At 35.7% G+C, this 22567-nt stretch overlaps 1 protein-coding gene across 9 annotated transcripts in view; it reads left to right on the top strand.

The window, feature by feature from the left end:
- STXBP5 (syntaxin binding protein 5) overlaps positions 1-22567 on the top strand; it is a 159507-nt gene that overhangs the window by 130596 nt on the left and 6344 nt on the right. For 5 of the 9 annotated variants that reach the window (XM_086316630.1, XM_086316632.1, XM_086316633.1 and 2 more), the window contains 6 exons: positions 2211-2261; positions 7089-7328; positions 8436-8805; positions 9110-9275; positions 16883-16994; positions 20929-21149. In XM_086316630.1, the coding sequence (XP_086172756.1) occupies positions 2211-2261; positions 7089-7328; positions 8436-8805; positions 9110-9275; positions 16883-16994; positions 20929-21149 (1160 nt within the window). Of the gene's footprint in view, positions 1-1278; positions 1346-2210; positions 2262-7088; positions 7329-8435; positions 8806-9109; positions 9276-16882; positions 16995-20928; positions 21150-22567 lie in introns of those variants that run through there. The other 4 variants (XR_015132471.1, XR_015132473.1, XR_015132474.1 and 1 more) reach the window with 3 other exon arrangements.

A 22567-nucleotide genomic window follows, 5' to 3' on the forward strand; every position in this document is an offset into this window, starting at 1 on the left:
TAAGTTACTTGTAGTCTAGGGACCTTGATGCTCCACAGACCAGGAGCATCAGCATCTCGTGGGAGCCTGTTAGAAGTGCAAGAATCTGATTTAACAAGTTCCCCAGATGATGAATATGCACATTCAATATTTATAAGCACTGGTCCTAAAGATATAGAATAACTTAATCGAATCAGAGTAGTTAGGTCTAAAGAGGCATACACATCTGATTGTGAAAGGATATCTTTAGACTGTACCAGGCTAGTTTTTCTCCTTCAGTTACTATATAATATTATTTATCAGTCTGTGTACATTGTAGTTATGATATGTAATAAAAGATTAACTTCTTTCAAAAGTTAAATGTTGCATTTTAGAAAATGTTTTGAGTTGGGTAGACTTCAGTTTAGTTGCTCATTCATGTCCGACTCTTTACAACCGCGTGGACTGCAGCACACCAGGCCTCCCTGTCCATCACCAGCTCCTGGAGTTTACTCAAACTCATGTCCATTGAATCGGTGATGCCATCAAACCATCTCATCCTCTGTCATCCCCTTCTCCTCCCTCCATCAATCTTTCCCAGCATCAGGGTCTTTTCAATGAGTCAATTCTTTGCATCAGGTGGCCAAAGTATTGGAGTTTCAGCTTCGGCATCAGTCCTTCCAATGAATATTCAGGGCTGATTTCCTTTAGGATGTACTGGTCGGATCTCCTTGCAGTCCAAGGGACTCTCAAGAGTTCTCCAACACCACAGTTCAAAAGCATAAATTCTTTGGTGCTCAGCTTTCTTTATAGTCCAACTCTTACATCCATACATGACCAGTGGAAAAACCATAGCTTTGACTAGGTGGACCTTTGTTGGCAAAGTAATGTCTCTACTTTTTAATATGCTATCTAGGTTGGTCATAGCTTTTCTTCCAAGGAACAAGCGTCTTTTAATTTCATGGCTGCAGTCACCATCTGCAGTGATTTTGGAGCCCAAAAAACTGAAGTCTGTCACTGTTTCCACTGTTTACCCATATATTTGCCATGCAGTGATGGGACCAGATGCCATTTATATGAGATCAACCATGATAGATTTCATTTGGCTTTTCAGTTTTCTATTACTTTTTATGCTTTAACCGAGGTTAAGTCTGTCAAAATGGGATAAGACTGATTCGTATATTTGACACTTTGTTATGGTTTTTTTGAAAGGATGCTAATTAGATTAATGAATCTTAGAAATGAAAACCTGATTTCCCCCTATCCCTTCCCACTTAGCCTAATGCCTCTTCCCTAACAATGAATTTGTCATTTTTTTAGATGTGGAAGTTATGTGCTATGACTGGATTTCTCTTTGTTTACATGGCGCCCTTATGGACTAGCAGGGTCTGTTTTTTAAATATCTCCTAACCATCCAAAATTTAACCCCATATACACATTCATGTATTAACACGCAAATGTGTATTCAAAATTTCACTTAGGAAGCACTGTTCTGTTACGCATGCACTGCCACTAACGTAATAGATGTAGTAAAACACCTCCTAACTTTGAAGCACTTCATAGATTTAGGCAATAACTGAGGATGGAAAGTGAATTCCAGTAAGGTTTTTACATAGACTTTTTAAATATCGTAATCCAAAATAGAAATATCTGTAGTTTACATTTTTGTAAATACACTAGACTGAGCATGGTTTTGTTTTTTTTTTGTTTTGTACTAAAATGTAAATAGAGATGTTAACATACATGAAGAAATGGATGAGCCAGATATTTTTGTGATGTAATCAAATACTTCAGCTTGACGTAGGTTCATCCTATATTCAAGATACTAACTTTAAAAAGAATGATCCCAATAGCTGTGAAGATGAGGAGCTGGAAAGTTTGTATTGTATCACGTACGCAGACTAAGTCTTATGCCTCTGTTGCCCCTATCTGCAACATCTTTCTGAGAAATGACTGCTTCTCTTAAAGAAGCCTAACCCTTTCCTACGAGCCTAAGAAATAATTAACAGAATTTAAAAGGCTTCCTTGAAGTGAGAGCTTCAAGCACTCAAAGATATTATATCAAGTAAGTACAAACTTTTTAAAAAGCTGAAAATAAGATTTACTTTCCAACCATAACATTATTAATCGTATTTTAATTAGTCTCTAGATTTAGTAATAAAAACATTCACTCCTATCTTGAAGAACAATTGATAGAAATAAGAATGAATCAGATATTCTTCAGAACTTTAAAAGTGCATTTTATTTTTCAGCAAAAATGTCAAGGAAGTTAAGCTTGCCTACTGATCTAAAGCCTGACTTAGGTAAGTAAAATAAATGAAAATATGCAGTAGTTAAAATCTCTTTAATGGGAAGACAAAAAGTCAGGAAATTTAAAATGACCATAGAATAGCTTTTCACTGAAAATTAAGTTTAAAATGACTGTTTAAGGAATAATAGCCTTTGGATGCCATCTGTATATTATAAGATAATTATAATATAAATTTAAGCAAACCAAAATAATCTGTTTACTCAATCCTCTCATACTTTATATCTAAACAAAATTCAGTGTAAGATTAAAATTTATGTGATTTTTAGATTAATTTCTATTAGCTATCTGAAAACTCATCTTGAGCACTATGATTTATTAACTTATTTTTATGAGAATAATATTTTCAAAATATATGACTGGTTTTCTGTATTACAGTGAATCTCATGTCAAGAATCAATATTACTTTTTGATAATAATAAGTTGGGGAATATTTGTTTCTCTGTAGTACTTTATATACAACCTATCCATTAGGAAAGCAGAGTGAATATATCTAGCATATTCCTTTTGCTTTATATCCAGCTCCAAAACAGCTTCCTGATACTCCAGAATAGGGAAAATTGATGTTTCAATGAAGATTTAAAGAAGATTTCACATAGTGCATATAAAGCAGATTTCTTTTAGAAATGTCTACTGCTTTTATTTGAGTAGCTGCATATGGATGATTTCACCTATGTTTGTCTTAGAAACTAGACTTGCTCCTGTGTATTTGCTCACCCACCTCGTCTTCTCACTTGTAATTCTCTGGATTCCTTGACTATCTTTTTATGTATAATAGAGACTTAGATGTTGGTCCATTTCACCTTACTGATTTTAGGTCTTATCTCAGTTGTAATAGAAAATGTGTTATTACGAGTAGGCATAATATCATCCACTGTCATCAGAAAGAATTTCCATTCCTGAACATAGGAAAGATAGCATGGTTGACCCCTGTAGTAACGCTGGTGTTAAGGGACCCAGAAAAAGTTCTAGAATGTAGTATAATATGTTTTGAGAAGAGGGTAGTTCCCTTCACTATAAAAATGAAATATGCAGTTTGAACACAAGTGTATCTGAAGCTAACCTTATGCATTTTTCTTCCCAACAAGAGTATCCAGAGTTGTCTTCAGTCTGTGAGAGTCCCAGAATTTCAGTAACATTAAATACTATTAGTTTAAGTTTTGTGACACTGATTTTGTGTCACTTAGTATCTACAAATCTGAGAAAACACATGTAGGAGTACTTTTTAAAAATCAATAAAATATGATATCAATTTAATTTTAAAAGAATATTCACACTTAGGTACTATTTAAGTATTTTAATCAAAGTGTGTGCTCCTTACTTTTATTGATTTATCTTTCTTTATTCAGCTTATCTTTTACTGTGTGCCCATGTATTTCAATGCCCTAAGCTAATTGCAACTTCATTTAATACATGCATTGAAACAATACCTATATTGCCTAAATAATTTCCCTTTAAGGTCATCATGCTACTGAACTATTTTTTGGTAGAGATTCTTAACTGGTAATTATTTTACACTGGCCAGAGGCTTCCCTTGTGGCTCAGCTGGTAAAGAGTCCACCCACAATGCAGGAGACATGGGTTTGATCTCCGGGTTGGGTAGATCCCCTGGAGAAGGGAAAGGCTACCCACTCCAGTATTCTGGCCTAGAGAATTTCATGGACTATAGTCCATGGGGTCCCAAAGAGCCTGATGACTGAGCGACTTTCACTTTCTGAGAGCCACTGGGGAAAAACAAGTGTCATCAGTAGGTGCAAACGGCCCAGTGTTGCCGTGTGGTGGTGGTTACAGTTCCTGAACTGCTAAGATTCTAACTTGTTTTCAAACAGTTCCACACGTAAGATAAGCGACTTAGTTCTGTAAGTTCAAAGTTGATTCTGATTCAGTTCATTTTCCCATATTGATCTAGCTATAGGAGTTTCTTTGATAACCTAATTTTTATAGAGAAGTCATATAATAAAAATGCAGTTGTAGTTTATAAACTTTATATCATTAAATTAGTCTATTAAATGAAAATGTTTTGTTGGCCTATGAATTAACATTTGAATTATAGATTGTTGTGAATCACCTATTGTAATTCTTAATAGATAACAGTAAAAAGCTTTTATGCAGCTTAATTTTTATTGAAATTTACAATATCAGGTTTTCTTATATCACTGATTTACATTTATATCACTAAGTCCCAACTGATAATATAGGTCAGTATGTGTGTTCACCTTGTATGTGTCTGTTTTATTAAAATAACAAATATTTTAATCAAAAGAAAATAAATTTTGAATTTCTATTAATTTACTGTAATAACTGTGGAAATCTGAAGAGTTAAGATTTGGCATCACTACCATATTACACTTATCCAATAGTGAGCTGTCGCTTTTGAAGGTTGTTTTATTTATATTAACTAGTTCTTTTCTCCTGTGTCATAATCTGTAACAGGATGCACAATCTCAGGCAAAAGAAGAGCATTTTTAGAAACTATAGTTAAAAATAATCCATGCTGCTGTCATAACTAGTGGCTTTATTGTTTTCAAGGCTAACTATAATCAAAATTATGTTGTATATAATTATTTGGGGGGAGAATTTTTTTTTTAACTTATGAATCTAAATTTGACCATAAGAAGCTTTTGTGGAGGTGTACATAGGATTCAGTAATACCTTTTTTAATTCATGAAATACAGTTTACAAGACTTGAACATGTTTTTCATTTTTCACAATATTATGAAGTCATTTCTTTCACAGTAGCATTGAAAACATACAATTTGAGGAATGACTTACTAGATGTGAACAGTAGAAGCTACTGGAAAGTTTAATGTCTCCCAGTGGTGTCGCAGAAACACCTTGCTCTAGAAACTTTGAACTGTGGGTCTGTCTTCAGCAAGTATCAGTTTACTGCTTTCATATGCAAGGCACTTCGCTAAATTCTGCAGGGAGTCGAAAGCCCTTGTTCTCAGGAAATTTTCAGTCACGTTAGAACAAGGCCCAAGACAAGTCAGAAATAAGTACAGAACAAATGTGCTATTAGTGCCATGGGGGAGATAAAAAGCTCTCAAGATTCAAAAGAGAAAAACTATAGATGGTTTTAGCAATCGGGATAAACTTCATGAGGATGACAGTACCTGAGATGGAGAATAAACACCATCTGGGTAGGTAGAGAAAAGGCAAGGAAGGAAGGAAGTCAGAAGGAAGAGCATGGGCAAGTGCCAAGTATGTATGGAAAACACTGAATAGCTTGGTTTACTTCCCACAGTGAACTGAAGCAAGGCAGCACTGGCAGAAGGGGCCAGGATGGTAGGCTGAAGATGTTTTGTGGACAATTTTATAAACCTGAGTAAAACTATAAAAGGAATCACTGTGGATTTTTAAGGTAGAGGTGATAGAATTAAAAGTGTACTTTGTAAAATTTGAGTTGTGATCGAACAATGACAGAGTGAAGGTGGGGCGGTCTCTTGGGAATTATAGATGAATGGTGATAAAGGCCTGAACATAGGGCCATGGAACTTGATCGGTAATGGAAAGAAGATAGAAATATTAGAATAATGCAGGACTTGTCATCCCATCAGAGACATACAGTTAAAGTGAAAGGGAAAAACCAAAAATGCGACTCATGTCAAATGTTATTCCCGAGGAGAATGGGGTTGTTGTCAATATAAATAGTACCATTAGAAGAATTTAGAGACTTGGGGAAATGGTGTGTTTTGATTTTGCATAGTGAGCCATAACGGGAAAAAATTTCATGAAGCATTTGGAAATGCATTCCAAGAGAAAAGAGGCCAGAGCTTGAAACAAACTTAAGATTGGTCACAGAGAAGAAGGTAACTGTAGACAAGAGAGGGTTTATTAGTAGAATTTATAAGTATCCCTGAATATACCTGGGATCGAGTTAAGAATGAGCCAGGTGCTAATTGTCCAGGTTAATGAAAAATGCCTGAGTTGAATGTAGATTCCAGTTAAAATAGCATTTAAGAAAAATAAAAGCTAAATTTTTATGGATTAAGGCTTTCATATGGACAGATTTGAAGAAAAAAGTCCATCATACAGTAAATTTGAAGGTAGAATCAGAGTACTTATAAATGCATTTTTTTAATCTAGGAAATTGAAAATACCCACTTTGCTAGTACTGCCTAATCGTGAACTATATTATACCAAAGGAAGAGGCAGCACATGAGAAAAGGTGGTGGTGGTGGTGGTTTAGTCGCTAAGTCGTATCCAACTCTTGCGACCCCAAGGACTGTAGCCTGCCAGGCTCCTCTGTCCATGGGATTCTCCAGGCAGGAATACTGGAGTGGTTGCCATTTCCTTCTCCAGGTTGCCATTTCCTTCTCCATGAGAAAAGGTAGTAATGACTAAAGTTGGAAAAGCAGCCAAGATATCAGCAGAGAGCTACACCGAAGCTGCAGAGATCATGCATCCAAAAACCCCCTGGCTGCCCCCAGCTCAGTTCTCACAAGTGTGGATTTTTCCCTTTGTTTTATGTATGAGCAATGGGCAAAATTGTTAACATAAAAGTACATTGTTTTTCTTTTCAGTGAAAATTAAATATGCTTTAGATTTTTCTCTTTTTGCAGATTAACTATTTGATAAAATTTAAAACAAACTAAATGGACTTCCTGGTGGTTCAGATGGTAAAGAATCCACCTGCAATGCGGGAGACTTGGGTTCAATCCCTGGGTTGGAACGTATTCTGACCCGGAGAATTCCATGTACCATATGGTCAATGGGGTCGCAAAGAGTCAGACACAACTGAGTGACTTTCACTCTCTTACCAAACTAAAAACATGATTATTTTATAACTTGAGTAATCTCACAACATTTGAAATCATTTCAGACATAAAAGATAATTCCTTCAGCCGATCACGGAGCTCAAGTGTAACCAGCATTGATAAAGAATCCCGGGAAGCAATCTCTGCTCTTCATTTCTGTGAAACTTTTACTCGAAAGACAGATTCAGCCCCTTCCCCGTGTTTGTGGGTTGGTACTACACTGGGAACAGTGCTTGTCATAGCACTGAACCTTCCCCCAGGAGGAGAGCAAAGACTTCTTCAGCCAGTGATTGTGTCTCCGAGTGGTATGTATGCTCTGCTGCTGGACTACCCTTGAAAGTTTGCTTTACTATAATTTAATAGAAGCCTTTGCTTTTCATCTTTGAATCAGTCTAAGAATTCTGAATGGAGATAGTTACAGTCTTTTGCTTTTAATTGAAGGAATACATGGATTAAGATTCCAGAATATCATTTACTTATACAGCCATTCAAGTTTTGCATTTTTTTAAACGTTAGGATCATGTCTAAAATGATAACTACATAGAAAATAAAACAAAATACTATTGTCTGTCTCATTCTAGGATACCTTGAAATAGTATGTTCTGTAAGCAAAAGGATGGTACATATGTAGGGAAAAAACTGAAAAGTTTTTAAAATCTTGTACACTTAGCTATTTTTAATCTCTTAAGTGTGAAGTCTTAAGATCATATTTCTTCTCTGAAGAATTAGAAAAGGTAATTTAACAAAAAATTTTAAGAAGAAAAAATTTATACTCTTCCTGTATTAAAAATGAGAGGAAGAAAAGCATGATTTTGCTTTCTAGTATATTCTTTGTTTATATATTGTACATGTAGTATTTTAAATTTTCTAATAGCCATATTAAAATGTAAAAGAAAAAAGTGAAATTAATTTTAGTATAACAAATTTCATTTAGCCCAGTCTATGCAAAGTGCTAAATCATTGTAGCATTAATCAGTATTTTAATTTTATTGAGTTATTTTATTATAATTTCACTGTGCTAAGCCTTCAGATCCAGCCTGTGTTTCACTCTTACAGCGGGCCACAGTGTGGTCGAGCCGCAGTTCACGTGGCTAGGCACTGGGTGGCCACATTGGACCTTGCAGCCCTAGGTGCCCTCTGCTTACACTCAACGACAGTACACTCGGCAGGTGTGGGTGTGAGACCTAGTTCTAGACATCCCAGCATTTATCAGTTTGGTAACACTTATTGAGATCTTTTTCCAGATTGAGATACCATGCTTGAGGTTTGAATCCTGTCAGCGAGCCAGTATACAATTTTGGTTCAGTATATATTCTGCATATTTTTGAGTGTCTAGTGTGTGTCAGAGTTGAAATAAACGTATTTACTGTCTGGACTAAAATACTTTTTGTTTACTGAAATTACAATTTTAGGTACTATATTGCGGTTAAAAGGGGCGATCCTGAGAATGGCGTTCCTGGATTCCACAGGCTGCTTAGTGCCACCTGCACACGAACCCTGGAAAGAACACAATGTCCCTGAAGAAAAGGATGAAAAAGAGAAATTGAAGAAAAGAAGGCCTGTCTCTGTATCGCCCTCGTCTTCTCAGGAAATCAGTGAAAACCAGTATGCAGTAATATGTTCTGAAAAGCAAGCAAAAGTGATCTCATTGCCAAGCCAGAACTGTGCTTACAAGCAGAACATCACAGAGACCTCATTTGTGCTTCGTGGAGACATCGTATCGTTAAGTAACAGCATCTGCCTTGCCTGCTTCTGTGCCAATGGACACATCATGACTTTTAGGTAAGAGGCTTTTGTTTGTTTGTGTTTTAAACACAAATATAGCATTTCCTCCCGTCAGAACATAATATTGCAGAATTGTATTTGGAGAAGTGCTTTTAATTTGCTTACAGTCATATACACAGAGAATTTATTTTCATTCAGTTACTAGTAAACAAGTACATGAGGAAAAGAAATCAGTTTTATCTCCCGCTCAGGTACACTTAATCATGAGGTTTAGAAGGTCCCTGCCATTTTTACTTCCTGTAGTATTTGTTCAAGACTAAAGCCTTCCTGTCTGTTAATAAGTCTCCATTGTATTCTCAAGTTTGCCGAGCTTAAGGCCTCTGCTGGATGTGTATTACTTGCCCCTTACCAACATGCGGATAGCCAGAACGTTCTGCTTCACCAACAACGGACAAGCCTTGTATCTTGTCTCACCTACAGAAATCCAGAGACTCACTTACAGTCAAGAAACCTGTGAGAATCTTCAGGTAAGTAACAAAACTATCACTAGCATTTCTTCAGAGGTAAAATATTTTCTAAGGTCGCTTACATTGTCCATCCCTTCTACTCCATGAGAAAATTCAAAGCTTTTCTTGAGAACTTGAGAGCATATGCTTTGATACTGGTAATAAAGTGTCTTCATCAGATTCCTGTTATAAAAGGGATTCCATCTCATCAATTCATATTTTTTCTCGCCAGTGATGTCAAAGAAATACAAAATACTACATCCGTTTTATGCCACTCTCCACACAGAATAAATATCTATTATATAGAAACAAAAGAAAAATCCTTTTTAAAGGCAAAAGTTGATGTGAAAATAATTATATCTATTTTAGGACAAATTGTGTCATTCCTTCTCATATACTCTGTATTCAAAGGATATATACACATTATCAGAAAAAATAAGATTTGATAATTTTCCTCTAAATATTTTTGTTGATCTATTTGTGAGAGATTACAAAATCTTTATAAAACTGTGTCTTTTAAAAGTATTGAGTGCTTTATGTGCTTGTATATTTATTAGAAATGATCAGTTTAGCTTGAACTTTTTAAATAAAAGTGCTCTTTAAATATTAGAGCTAAAATATTCATTGATATTTAGAGAAACCATTATCTAAGGGAACTTTATTGTGAAAGTTTTTAGTTAATTAGCCATATTTTACTGGTTTATATATTTAAATTTGTGACTTATTTTTAGAATATGAGCTTTGGAGTCAAGAAGAATGAATTTAAGTCCTAGCTTTGCTAGTAACACAATTATGTGACCTTAGACAAGTTAGTATGTCTGAACTTCATTATATTTAAAATGAGGATAAAAATAATATCTAATGTCATAGGATCTGTTATAAATTAAAGGAGACAGTACACATAAAGTTCTTACTAGCACAGTGCTCAGTAGAAAGTACGTGCTCTCACATTTAGTAGTATTATTTCTATACTAGAAACATACTCCTGATATTATAAACCTTGAGAGTGAAACAAAATTACAGTTATAACTGTATTACAATTAGAACTGTATTCTGGTAGCTCAACTGATAAAGAATCCACCTGCAATGCAGGAGACCCCAGTTCGATTTCTGGGTCGGAGAGAGCCCCTGGAGAAGGAATATGCTGTCTACTCCAGTATTCTTGGGCTTCCTTGGTGGCTCAGGAATCCACCTGCAATGCAGGAGACCTGGGTTCAATCCCTGGATTGGAAAGATCCCCTGGAGGAGGGCATGGCAACCCATTCCAGTATTCTTGCCTGGAGAATCCCCAGGGACAGAGGAGCCTGGTAGGCTCTAGTCCATGGGGTTACAAAGAGTTGGACACAACTGAGCGCCTAAGCATGTATACTTAAAAGTTAAGTAGGAACATAGAAGATATAAAGACCAAAATTGAACTTCTAGAGATGAAAATCTGCAGTGTTAGAGATGAAAAATATACTAGATGGAATTAACATCAGATTAGACATTAGAAAAGAAAAGATTAACTTGAAAGCATAGCAATAGAGAAAAACAATTGAGTGTTTATACTTGAAAAATTTATAGCACTAAAACATCTGTATTCGAAAAGACATGACATGTATGCTCTGTCATGTCTGACTCTGCGAAAAGAAGTTGTCATCAAATCAGTGACTTCAGCTTCCACCTTAAGAAACTGAAAAAGAAGAGCAAGTTAAACCCAAAGTAAACAGAAGAAAGTGAAAGTGAAGTCGCTCAGTCATGTCTGACTCTTTGCAACCCCATGGACTGTAGCCTACCAAGCTCCTCTGTCCATGGGATTTTCCAGGCAATAGTACTGGAGTAGATTGCCATTTCCTTCTCCAGGGGATCTTCCCAACCCAGAGATCGAATCCGGTCTCCCTCATTGTAGACAGACGTCCCAAGGAAGTCCCAAGAAAATAGTAAATATCCAAGTGGAAATCAATGAGACAGAAAACATCAGTTCAGTCGCTTAGTCATGTCCGACTCTGCGACCCCATGAATCGCAGCACGCCAGGTCTCCCTGTCCATCACCAACTCCCAGAGTTCACTCAAACTCACGTCCATCGAGTCGGTGATACCATCCAGCCATCTCATCCTCTGTCGTCCCTTTCTCCTCCTGCCCCCAATCCCTCCCAGCATCAGAGTCTTTTCCAATGAGTCGACTCTTCACATGAGGTGGCCAAAGTACTAGAGTTTCAGCTTTAGCATCATTCCTTCCAAAGAACACCCAGGACTGATCTCCTTTAGAATGGACTGGTTGGATCTCCTTGCAGTCCAAGGGACTCTCAAGAGTCTTCTCCAACACCGAAGTTCAAAAGCATCATTTCGATATTTAGCAAAACTAATACAATATTGTAAAGTTTAAAAATAAAATAAAATTTAAAAAAAATTTTTTTTTATTAAAAAAAAAAAAGCATCAATTCTTCGGTGCTCAGCCTTCTTCACAGTCCAACTCTTACATCCATACATGACCACTGGAAAAACCATAGCCTTGACTAGACAGACCTTTGTTGGCAAAGTAATGTCTCTGCTTTTCAATATGCTATCTAGGTTGGTCATAACTTTCCTTCCAAGGAGTAAGTGTCTTTTAATTTCATGGCTGCAATCACCATCTGCAGTGAATTTGGAGCCCCCCAAAATAAAGTCTGACACTGTTTCCACTGTTTCCCCATCTATTTCCCATGAAGTGATGGGACCAGATGCCATGATCTTCGTTTTCTGAATGTTGAGCTTTAAGCCAACTTTTTCACTCTCCTCTTTCACTTTCATCAAGAGGCTTTGTAGTTCCTCTTCACTTTCTGCCATATGGGTGGTGTCATCTGCATATCTGAGGTTATTGATATTTCTCCCGGCAATCTTGATTCCAGCCTGTGCTTCTTCCAGCCCAGCGTTTCTCATGATGTACTCTGCATAGAAGTTAAATAAGCAGGGTGACAGTATACAGCCTTGACGTACTCCTTTTCCTATTTGGAACCAGTCTGTTGTTCCATTTCCAGTTCTAACTGTTGCTTCCTGACCTGCATATAGGTTTCTCAAGAGGCTGGTCAGGTGGTCTGGTATTCCCATCTCTTTCAGAATTTTCCACAGTTGATTGTGATCCACACAGTCAAAGGCTTTGGCATAGTCAATAAAGCAGAAATAGATGCTTTTCTGGGACTCTCTTGCTTTTTCCATGATCCAGCGGATGTTGGCAATTTGATCTCTGGTTCCCTTGCCTTTTCTAAAACCAGCTTGAACATCAGGAAGTTCACGATTCACATATTGCTGAAGCCTGGCTTGGAGAATTTTGAGCATTACTTTACTAGCGTGTGAGATGAGTAAAAACTTGATCTCTGAAACCAATAAAATTGATCTCAAGCCAGACTGATTGTGAAGAGAGAAGTATATCAAGAATGAGAGAAGTGACTTCTGTAGATTCTACAAATGCTACTTAAAATGGATAATAAGGAAATACCATGAACAGCTTTAGGCCAGTAAATTAAAAAACTTAGGAAATGGGCACATGTGGTGTGAGACACATATTACCAAAGTTCACTCAAGAAAAAAAATAGATAACCCAGAGAATTCTATAGGGAAATTGAAGTTAGAAACCGTGGACAAAGACAATTGAGGCCTCAGTGGCTTCATTTGTGAATTCTATCAACATTTCAGGAAGAAATGGTACCAGTTCTATTTAAATCTCTCAAAAGTTAAAGAGGGGAAATGTTTCCTAACTTGTTAATGGTATGTTCATAGAACATGTTACCAAAACCAATGATTTTAGAGTAAAGAAAATTACATATAAATCAATATTCTTTACAAATATAGATGTTAAAATTCTAAGCAAAATTTTAGCAAGTTGAACCTAACAGTATATCAGATGGATAATTCTGGTCATGATAATTCATCATAACCAAATAGGATTTATCCCAGGAATGTAGAGTTGACTTCACATTTATAAATCAATCTATGGAATTCACATTAGTAAATTTAAAAAACAAAAGCAGTTGACAAAATTCAACATCCATTCCTGATTAAAGAAAAGTCACACAAGGTATAAATGGGAACTTAAAAGGCATCTAGGAAAATCTGCACCTGACGTAATACTTAGTGTTGAGACAGTGCCGTGAATATTGGTGTTTTCATTTTCTTCAGCTGTATACCCCGGAGTGGAATTGCTGGATCGTAAGGTAGTTCTAGTCTTTTGGAGAACTTCCATGCAGTTTTCCATAGTGCTGCACCAGTTCACATTCCTACCAGCTGTGTGCTAAATTCCCATCAGCAGTTTCCCTCCCTCCACATCCTTACCAGCATTTGTTATTTGTGGACTTTTTGATGATAGCCATTCTTAGAGTAGCCAAGATATGGAAGAACCTAAGTGTCCCATCAGCAGATGAATGGATAAAGAAAATGTGATAGATAGATAGATATACGCACACATATACATACATATGATGGAATACTACTTAGCCAAAATGAGAATGAAATTTTGCCAGTTACCTATATACCATAATATCTTAGTGAAATAAGTCAGAGAAAGGCATACAGTATATTATCACTTATATGTGAAATCTAAAAAATAAATATCTATAATAAAACAGTAACAGACTCACACATGTAGAAAACTAGGGGTTACCAGCGGGTAGAGGGCAGGAAAGAAGAGCAATATAAGGATAATGGATTACATCTATGTATAAAATAAATAAACTATAAGGATATATTGTACAGCATGGGGACTACAGCCAATATTTTATCATTATTTTTTTAACTTTTATTCATTTGTTTGGCTGCTTCAGGTCTTAGTTCTGTCTTCGTTGTAGTATGCAGGCTCTTTAACTGCAGCATGTGGGATCTAGTTCCCTGACCAGGAATCAAACCCAGGCCCCCAGCACTGGGAGTACAGTCTTAGCTACTGGGCCACCAGGAAAGGCCCAGTTTCATGATAACTTTAAATGGAGTGTGATCTGTACAAATATTGAATCACTATGTTGTATATCTGAAGGTAATAAAATAAGTCAGCTAATATTACAGTTCAGTTTAAGAAAAAAGTGATAAAGCGTATGCATTGACTCATTCATGAAATTAGATTCCTGTATTTTATCACTTATTAACACAAATGAGATACAGTTGTCTAACATCAGACAAGTATATTTGTTTCTGTACCTTCATATTTTAGAGTAGTTTAAAAGTTCCAGACATTGTTTCAGATGTATTACTATTACTAGATGTAGAGAAATATCACAGATAATAAAAATCTATTTAGATTTCACCATTGTTTATTAGTCATTAAAGTTAATTATCCTAAAGAATATGTTTATCATAATTAAAATTTTTATTTAAATACAAATGAAAAGTATTTAAGATACTATTCAATGGTATTGAAATACATAACTTTTTTAACATCAGTATTCCTCTCCAAATCCTAATACTAATCACAGACTGTGCAGATTCTTTAAGAAATGCCTAATTTTAAACTTCCTTTAAAGGTATATGTTCACAATGGTAATCTAAAGATAAATGACTTCATATTTTCTAATTTGTTTCATCTCCATGTGAAAGGAGGTTTTTCTATTTAATGTATACATCACTCAGTATCTAATCTTGGCATTTTGTGTTATCCTTAACTCATTAAAGATATTCTTCATTATCTTTAATCCTGGTAACATTCCTGAGAGGTAAGTATTAATATTACTTCTTTATAAAGTTACGGAAACCAGTTCTCTGAGAGACTGACTTGCCTAAGATCCTTCTGCATGTAAAAGGCAGAGGTGAGAATCAAACCCAGGTCCATGTGGTTCCAATTTATACTCATCCCAGTACACTATAGTGACTCTTAATTTATAACTATAATCTCTGCATTTTAAATATCCTACTTTATACTTACAAAATTACATGATCATTAAATACTAAGTAAGAAGAGTAAACCACTGTTCTAAAGTGAGGTAAATTTGAAAGAGTGTATTTTTATGCTGTGACTCTATATCTGTCGTATTACTCTATGCTGTGACTCTGTGCTGCTGCTGCTGCTGCTAAGTCGCTTTAGTCGTGTCCGACTCTGTGTGACCCCATAGACGGCAGCCCACCAGGCTCCCCCGTCCCTGGGATTCTCCAGGCAAGAATACTGGAGTGGGTTGCTCTATATATGTCTATATATCTCTTATTATTGATTTAGCATAAAAGACACTCAAATGGTAGCTGTTTGCAGTTTGTTGTATCGACTTAATAAATGCAGTTTAAATTATAATCTGTAGAGTATTGTATAAAAAAGATTGGAAATATGTCTAAAATCACCTTTGTTATACAGGCAAATGTAAATTTGAATTAAATAATAGGTATTAGTATATTCTATGGTGGATTTTAACAGGTTTGATTGATTGACTTTAGGGAGTTTTTCATTCTAGTTTTACTCCACTTTATAGAAATCAAGAGGAAAGAAAATTTAAATGTAAAGCCTTCAATCCACTTCAGCCTTATAAATGAAACTCTGTGTTGTATATTGTTAACATTATCTCCTTTCATTTATAATCTGGTTGGGGAGACAACATTAATACGGGTGTACCTGTGAATTCCCTGGCAGTCAGTGGTTAAGACTCCATGCTCTCATTATAGCTGAGGGCCTGGCCTCAATCTCTGGTCAGGGAATTAAAATCCCACAAAACAAAAGGTGCAACCAAAAAATGAAAAAAAGAAATATGGATATGTCTAAAAGTAAAATCTTGGGACATCCTTTATTAACTTGCTTAGCCCAGCCCTAAGAAAGAAACTCTAAAAAGTACATATTTTTAGCTCCAACTATAATGTAATATCAGACAGAACTACCTGGAACCAATCGTGTACTTGTCATTTCCATCATAGCTACTTCTCTTTACTGGGCAGAAATGCAGTCCCAAGCCTCACTATACTTTTATTTTGCTTTTAAAGGTTCCCAGAGTTGCCTTGTAAATAATATTGCTACCATCCTTCTTTTATAGAAACTTCTCTTCTCTCTTTATGTCTCATCTACAAAGTCAGTAAAATGGCAGCAGTTTTTCTTGTCTGCTGACTTACCTTTACCGTTTCTGTGCTCTGAAGAATATTGACAAAAATTTCAGGAAAATCTGACAGTATAGAAAGAAGCCTTTCCACCTCTCAGCCAGATTTCTGGAATTCCAGGTGTATGTTGGCATAATTCTGTTCCCAGCATATGTTTATGAAAAAAGATGTGTCTTTCTAAATTACTGATTTTCTGACTCAGCTATCATTACACTAGACTTCCATTTGCTAATATATTTTCTTATTTCTAATGTAAGAAGACCTAGTTATTAATACAGTTACCAATTCTTGATAATAAGTTATAGTTATATGAATATTTTATCATAAATATTGGAATCTCCTTACAGTTTAAGCTTAAATCATCTTTGTTTAAAATGTGAAGAAAGTAATCTAGCCAAAGTAGCAAACAACAAGTTACTCTTAATCAAATTAATCTTAATTTACTGTTTGACCAAATCAGACTGTTCTAGATCTGATCATTTGAAATGTGCTCATTAATTGTGAACCTCAACAGCTGATGTTATAAGTTTTAGTTAAAGAGTTTACAGGGCTGGTTTTGTGATTATAGTTTAGTGTCCCTGAAACTTTAACAATTACAATCTGTTTTGATTTTAAAGGAAATGTTGGGTGAACTCTTCACTCCTGTAGAAACACCTGAAGCACCAAACAGGGGATTCTTTAAAGGCTTGTTTGGAGGTGGTGCACAATCTCTTGATAGAGAAGAACTATGTAAGTTGATTTATTTAATTTGGATAATATATCTATAAAACAAACATTCAAGCCATGTAAATTTTTATTACGTGTATAAATTTATGTTCACCTTTTTCCTCTCTGTCACGACAATTGATGGATCCATCTTTTAGCAAAATGCATAAAATTGTTTTCTGCCATATTCTAACTCAAATCAGGGGAATAGTTTACTCAGCAAATCAAAATCAGCATGGCTTCAGGCTAAAAAGGAATAAACTTTAAGTGAGTAATTTGAAAATATTTTCTAACTTTCGTTAAATATGATCTTTATTATTATTTTAATTCTGTAATAGACTTTAATTGATAACCTTAACTTCGAAAAAGTTTTTACATAAACATTTATTTTATCTTACAAAACCTCCGGAACTACTCTCATTGCACTTAGAAGCTTATTTAAAATGTAAAGTCTAGTTCATGTACTATCTTCCATAGAATTGGCACAAATTGGAAACTGGTCCTTGAATGAACTAGTAAATTGATGAATGTTTCACCTTTCTTTCAAATAGGAGCTATTAGCTATTCTTGAATTTTTATTTTCTTTTATTCTTTGTTTTTTACTAGAATATTCTAAAATTTTCCTTTTCTGTTTAGTTTACTAGAAAAACTGTGAGACTAAATATTAGCAAGTAAGAGTGTAGTACAGTTTCATTTTAAAAATTTATCCTAATGATTGGTCAGTCATCTGGGTAATGAGGATTGGTCAGTTGTAATTCATTTAAAAAATGACTGCTCTTCAAGTCATGGGGGACTGATTATTTAGAATAACATTCTTACCAAAATTAATTGATAAAGCTGTACAAAATTCAATTTTTATAAACATCAATGAGCTAACGACATAATGAAGAAAATACACATGGGGAAAGGTGGTAAGTATTGCAGCCTGAGGCCACTTTTGCCCTGGAGTACTTCGCTAATCTAAAGCAGCAAGCTGCAGTTCTGAACTGTGTTAAGACCAGCCAGGTAGGCTCCCAGAATTGGCTAAGGTGGCAACCCTGATAAATAACGCTTCCTCTTTGAAAGGACCCCAAGGACCAAGCTTAAGGACTTAAGCCATAGCTTAAGAGTAAAACTGATGTGAGCATATACACAAATAAACATTTAATGAAGCCCTTATCAACTCGCTGCCCCAAACTTTGTAACTTACTCTAAATTTTATTTGGGAATTCAAAAGTTCTCTCCTTTTCTGTTTAACACTGTACTAGAGTCTTTAACCAGGGCAATTAGGCAAAAAGACTATAGCTGGCATGCAGTTGGAATGGAAGGAATGAAACTGTCTCTCTTTGCAGATGACAGCCCTGCCTGTAGAAAATCTTCAGGAAACCACACACACAGTGGTTCACTACTGGTGGTTAGGACTCAGCGCTTCCACTGCTGTGGCCCGGGGCTCAATCCCTGCTTGGGGAATAAGATCCTGCAAGCTGCACTGTGCAGCCAAAATAAAATTTTAATTAAAAAATAAAACACATTCTAGGCAATAAACATGTTCAACAAGATTTTAGGATACAAGGTCCATATAAAGAGTCAATTGCATTTCTATACACTAGCAATGGACAAAACAAAAATTAAGAAAGGAGTTTCCTTTATCAAAAAGATGAAATACTAGAACATACACTAAAAAATATGCTAAAAAATTCAAACATCATTTAAAGAAATTAAGACATAAATGGATTAATATCTGCGTTCATGGATTGGAAAATGTAATGTTGCTGAGACGGCAGTACTCCCCATATTGATCTATATATTCAACACAATCCCTGTCAAAGTCCAAGCCGGTTTTTTGAAGAAAGAAATAAGCTGCTTCTAAGATTCATATGGAAATGGAAAGGATTCAAAATAGCCACACACACACACACACACTTTTTTTTGTAAAGAAAAAAGATCTGAGTCACATTTTGATTTCCAGTGTTGTTACAAATCGGGGATCGATCAAGATAGTGTGGTACAGGCATTAGAATGGATACATAGACCAATGGAAAAGAATTGAATGTCCAGAAACAAGCCCATACATGTGTGGTCAGGTGATTTTCTACATGGACGCCAAGAAACTCCAGTGGTGAGAGAGTGGTCTTTTAACAGATGGTGTTGGGACAGTGGATATCCACATGCAAGAGAATCCAACTCATACCGTACACAAAAATTAATAACTCAAAATGGATCAAAGACCTCAATGTAAGAGCTAAAACTATAAAACTCTTAGAAGAAAACCTAAGTGTAAATCTTTGCAACCTTAGATTACACAATGGTTTCTCAGATATGACACCTAAATCAAAACCAACCAAAGAAAACAATAAATTGAGTTCTAAAATTAGAAGTAAGAAAACATAATGATATCTATTGAGTCTAATAGCCAGAGTGTTAAAAAAAATTCTTAAAATTTTTTTATTCTTACTCAACAATAAAAAGCCAAATAGTCCAATTTTAAATGGGCAAAGGGTTTGAATAGACTTTTCTCCAAAGAAAACATACAAATTGCCAATAAACACGTGCAAAGATGCTCAATATCTTTTGTCGTTAGAGAAATGCAAATGAAAACCACCATGAAATACCACTTCACATTTACCAGGATGGCTGTATTCAAAAAGATGATCTTCTCAAGAATATGGAGAAATTGGAACCCTTACAAGTTGCTGGTGGAAATATAAAATAGTGTAACCTCTTTGGAAAACTCCAGCAATTTCTCAAGAAGTTAAACATGAAGTTACGTGACCCAACAATTCCATGACTAAGTGTACACCCAAGAGAATTGAAAACATGTGTTCACACAAAAACGTACAGATGTTCATAGCAGCACTATTCATAACAGCCAAAAAGTGGCAACAACTCAAATGCCCATCAACTGATGAATAGATAAACAAAATATTATATATCCATATCCATACAATAGAATATTACTCGATTATTAAAAAGGATGAAGTACTGCCACATGCTACCATATGATTGAATCTTGACATTAAGTGAAAGAAGTGTGTGAATCATTTGTATGAAATGTTCAAAATAGGAAAATTTATGGAGACAGAGGGGATTATTGATTGCCAAGGACTGAGACGACGAGGAAATGGAAAGTCACTGCTAATAATCATGTAGTTGTTTGGGTGTTTTGTTTTTGAGTGATAAAAATGCTTGAGAATTAGTAGTTGTACAGCCTTCTGAATAAACTTCAAGTTACTGAATTGTTTAGGAGTAAATTTTATGGTATGAATTACATTTCTAAAGAAAGAATGTATACTAAAGTAAGAGGGAATCTGACATCAGTTTTTAACAGAATTTTGAAGACTTGCAGGCATTAGGTTGTTAGGTCATGAGGGTCTAGGTTGCAAAGAAAAAGGAAGCAATAAATTCCTGAGATCTGTTGAAGACAAACGTGATCTATTTGGTAAGCAACAAGATAAATGGATAGAAAGAAAGGAATGTGGTTACATACAACTTTTGGAGACTGAAAAGAAATACTGAATAAATTCTACATTTTTCTTCTAAGCCGAAGCATAGTATTTCAAGTGTGAGGAAAGTACAGAGTGAATAAAACAAATACGTATATTTAAATCTGTGTCTTTGAATTTAAATATCTTTAATTTTTGGACACTTAAGAGTGATTTTTTTACTGTTATTAAAGTGGTATCAGTGTACCCATCATCCATTCCAACAAATAATTGTCACTTTTTTGCTCAAGTTCTACTATATGAACTAGAATGAAATATTTATTAATATATGTTGTATTTCTATATACTTGAAAAGTATCTAAAAGTTAATTGCTAAAACAATCATAATAAAATACATAATAATTACAAAGTAATATATAAAAATACTTCAATTATATTGTCAGTCAAGTGTGTTTTAATGCTGTCAGAAGATAGAATTTTACATTAATTAAAGTTTTCATTTTCTGGGTTACTCTTTCATGTGTCAAATCATTCAGTTGGAGAATCGTCCTCAGGAAAGGCTTCAAGGAGCCTTGCTCAGCACATCCCTGGCCCTGGTGGCATTGAAGGCGTGAAAGGAGCGGCATCTGGTGTTGTTGGTGAACTCGCACGAGCCCGGCTGGCACTGGACGAGAGAGGGCAGAAACTTAGCGACCTGGAAGAAAGAACTGCAGCTATGTTATCCAGTGCAGACTCATTCTCTAAACATGCTCACGAGGTATGTCTGTCAAACAGATACCTAAGGCAAAAAGCCTAGATAAAGCAAGTATGAAAATTATTGTATTTTTATATCTGTTGTATTTTGACACACAAATTTTCTTCTCATATCCTCAGTATGGTTGCAGATTCCTAAATTTTGCCACTAGAGGGAACCATTACAAGACTCTAAGTAGCCTTTGATCTCTCAACTGAAGTTCATTAATTTTGAAGGAACCTGCTCCCCCTTCAGGCTTTTTTTTTAAACAAAATCAATAAAAACAAAGTTAATTTTCCTAAATTCCTCAGATTGTACTACTAACTTCTGCTAGAAAAGAAAATAATTTATCTCTTGATTCTTTAGGTAGATTTAATCCAGGGAAATGATACTAAATGTGTCTGTAGACCAATTCATGCAGAGGAGTAATGTGCATTTTTGCAGTGAATTCATCTTGATGAACGAGGAAGCTGTGATGGAGGTTAGAAACAGAGACTATGAAGTAAGGGAGCCCTAATTGGCCCTCCTACAAATACACTTTGTTAGCCAGAGTAACACCCTTGAAAAACTGAAGTCTGTTAGGTGGAATGGCAGAGAAGGCAATGGCAACCCACTCCAGTACTCTTGCCTGGAAAATCTCATGGGCAGAGGAGCCTGGTAGGCTGCAATCCATGGGGTCGCTAAGAGTCCGGCACGACTGAGCGACTTCACTTTCACTTTCATGCATTGGAGAAGGAACTGGCAACCCACTCCAGTACTCTTGCCTGGAGAATCCTAGGGACAGGGGAGCCTGGTGGGCTGCAGTCTCTGGGGTCGCACAGAGTAGGACACGACTGAGGTGACTTAGCAACAGCAGCAGGTGGAATGGAGTACATGTTTCTCATTTTGACAGGTCTGCCACTCCCTGATACTTCATACTGGGCTACTTCTCACATTTAGTTCCTAGCCTAGCCCTCAAAGACATTTTGCTTTTATTACCTGAAGACACCGTATTAAGGTTGTTTTTACATTTGAGTACCCAGTCTGTCAGTAATAGCTCTTCTTTAAACTTTAGGTCAAAAGCCATCTCTTGCTTGCTCAATAATGTTGACAGCTAGCATGTATGAAAGAGGTAACTTGAGCTAAGAGATTTTTCCAGGTTTTCAAAGAGATTTTTGTGAGTCCTTGTATGAGGGCCACACATCTCAGAAAAAGGCTGCTGCTGCTGCTAAGTCACTTCAGTCATGTCCAACTCTGTGCGACCCCATAGACGGCAGCCCACCATGCCTTCAAATCTAAGTCAAGACTTATGTTCACATAACAATGAACCTGACTATGATCTCTAAGGCATGTAACATTTCAGTCAGCCTCAGAATGTATCTACAGTCTAAATATTTAGCCAAGAGCTCAATCCCTAGCTGTTAGCTTTTCCCTTCTACCAAATGTTCCTCAGCCATATTTGA

This window comes from Bos grunniens, chromosome 9 (assembly GCF_055505025.1).
Source record: "Bos grunniens cultivar Pamir isolate PY7600 chromosome 9, Bosgru_T2T1.0, whole genome shotgun sequence".
In the NCBI taxonomy this organism is placed as follows: Eukaryota; Metazoa; Chordata; class Mammalia; order Artiodactyla; family Bovidae; genus Bos; species Bos grunniens.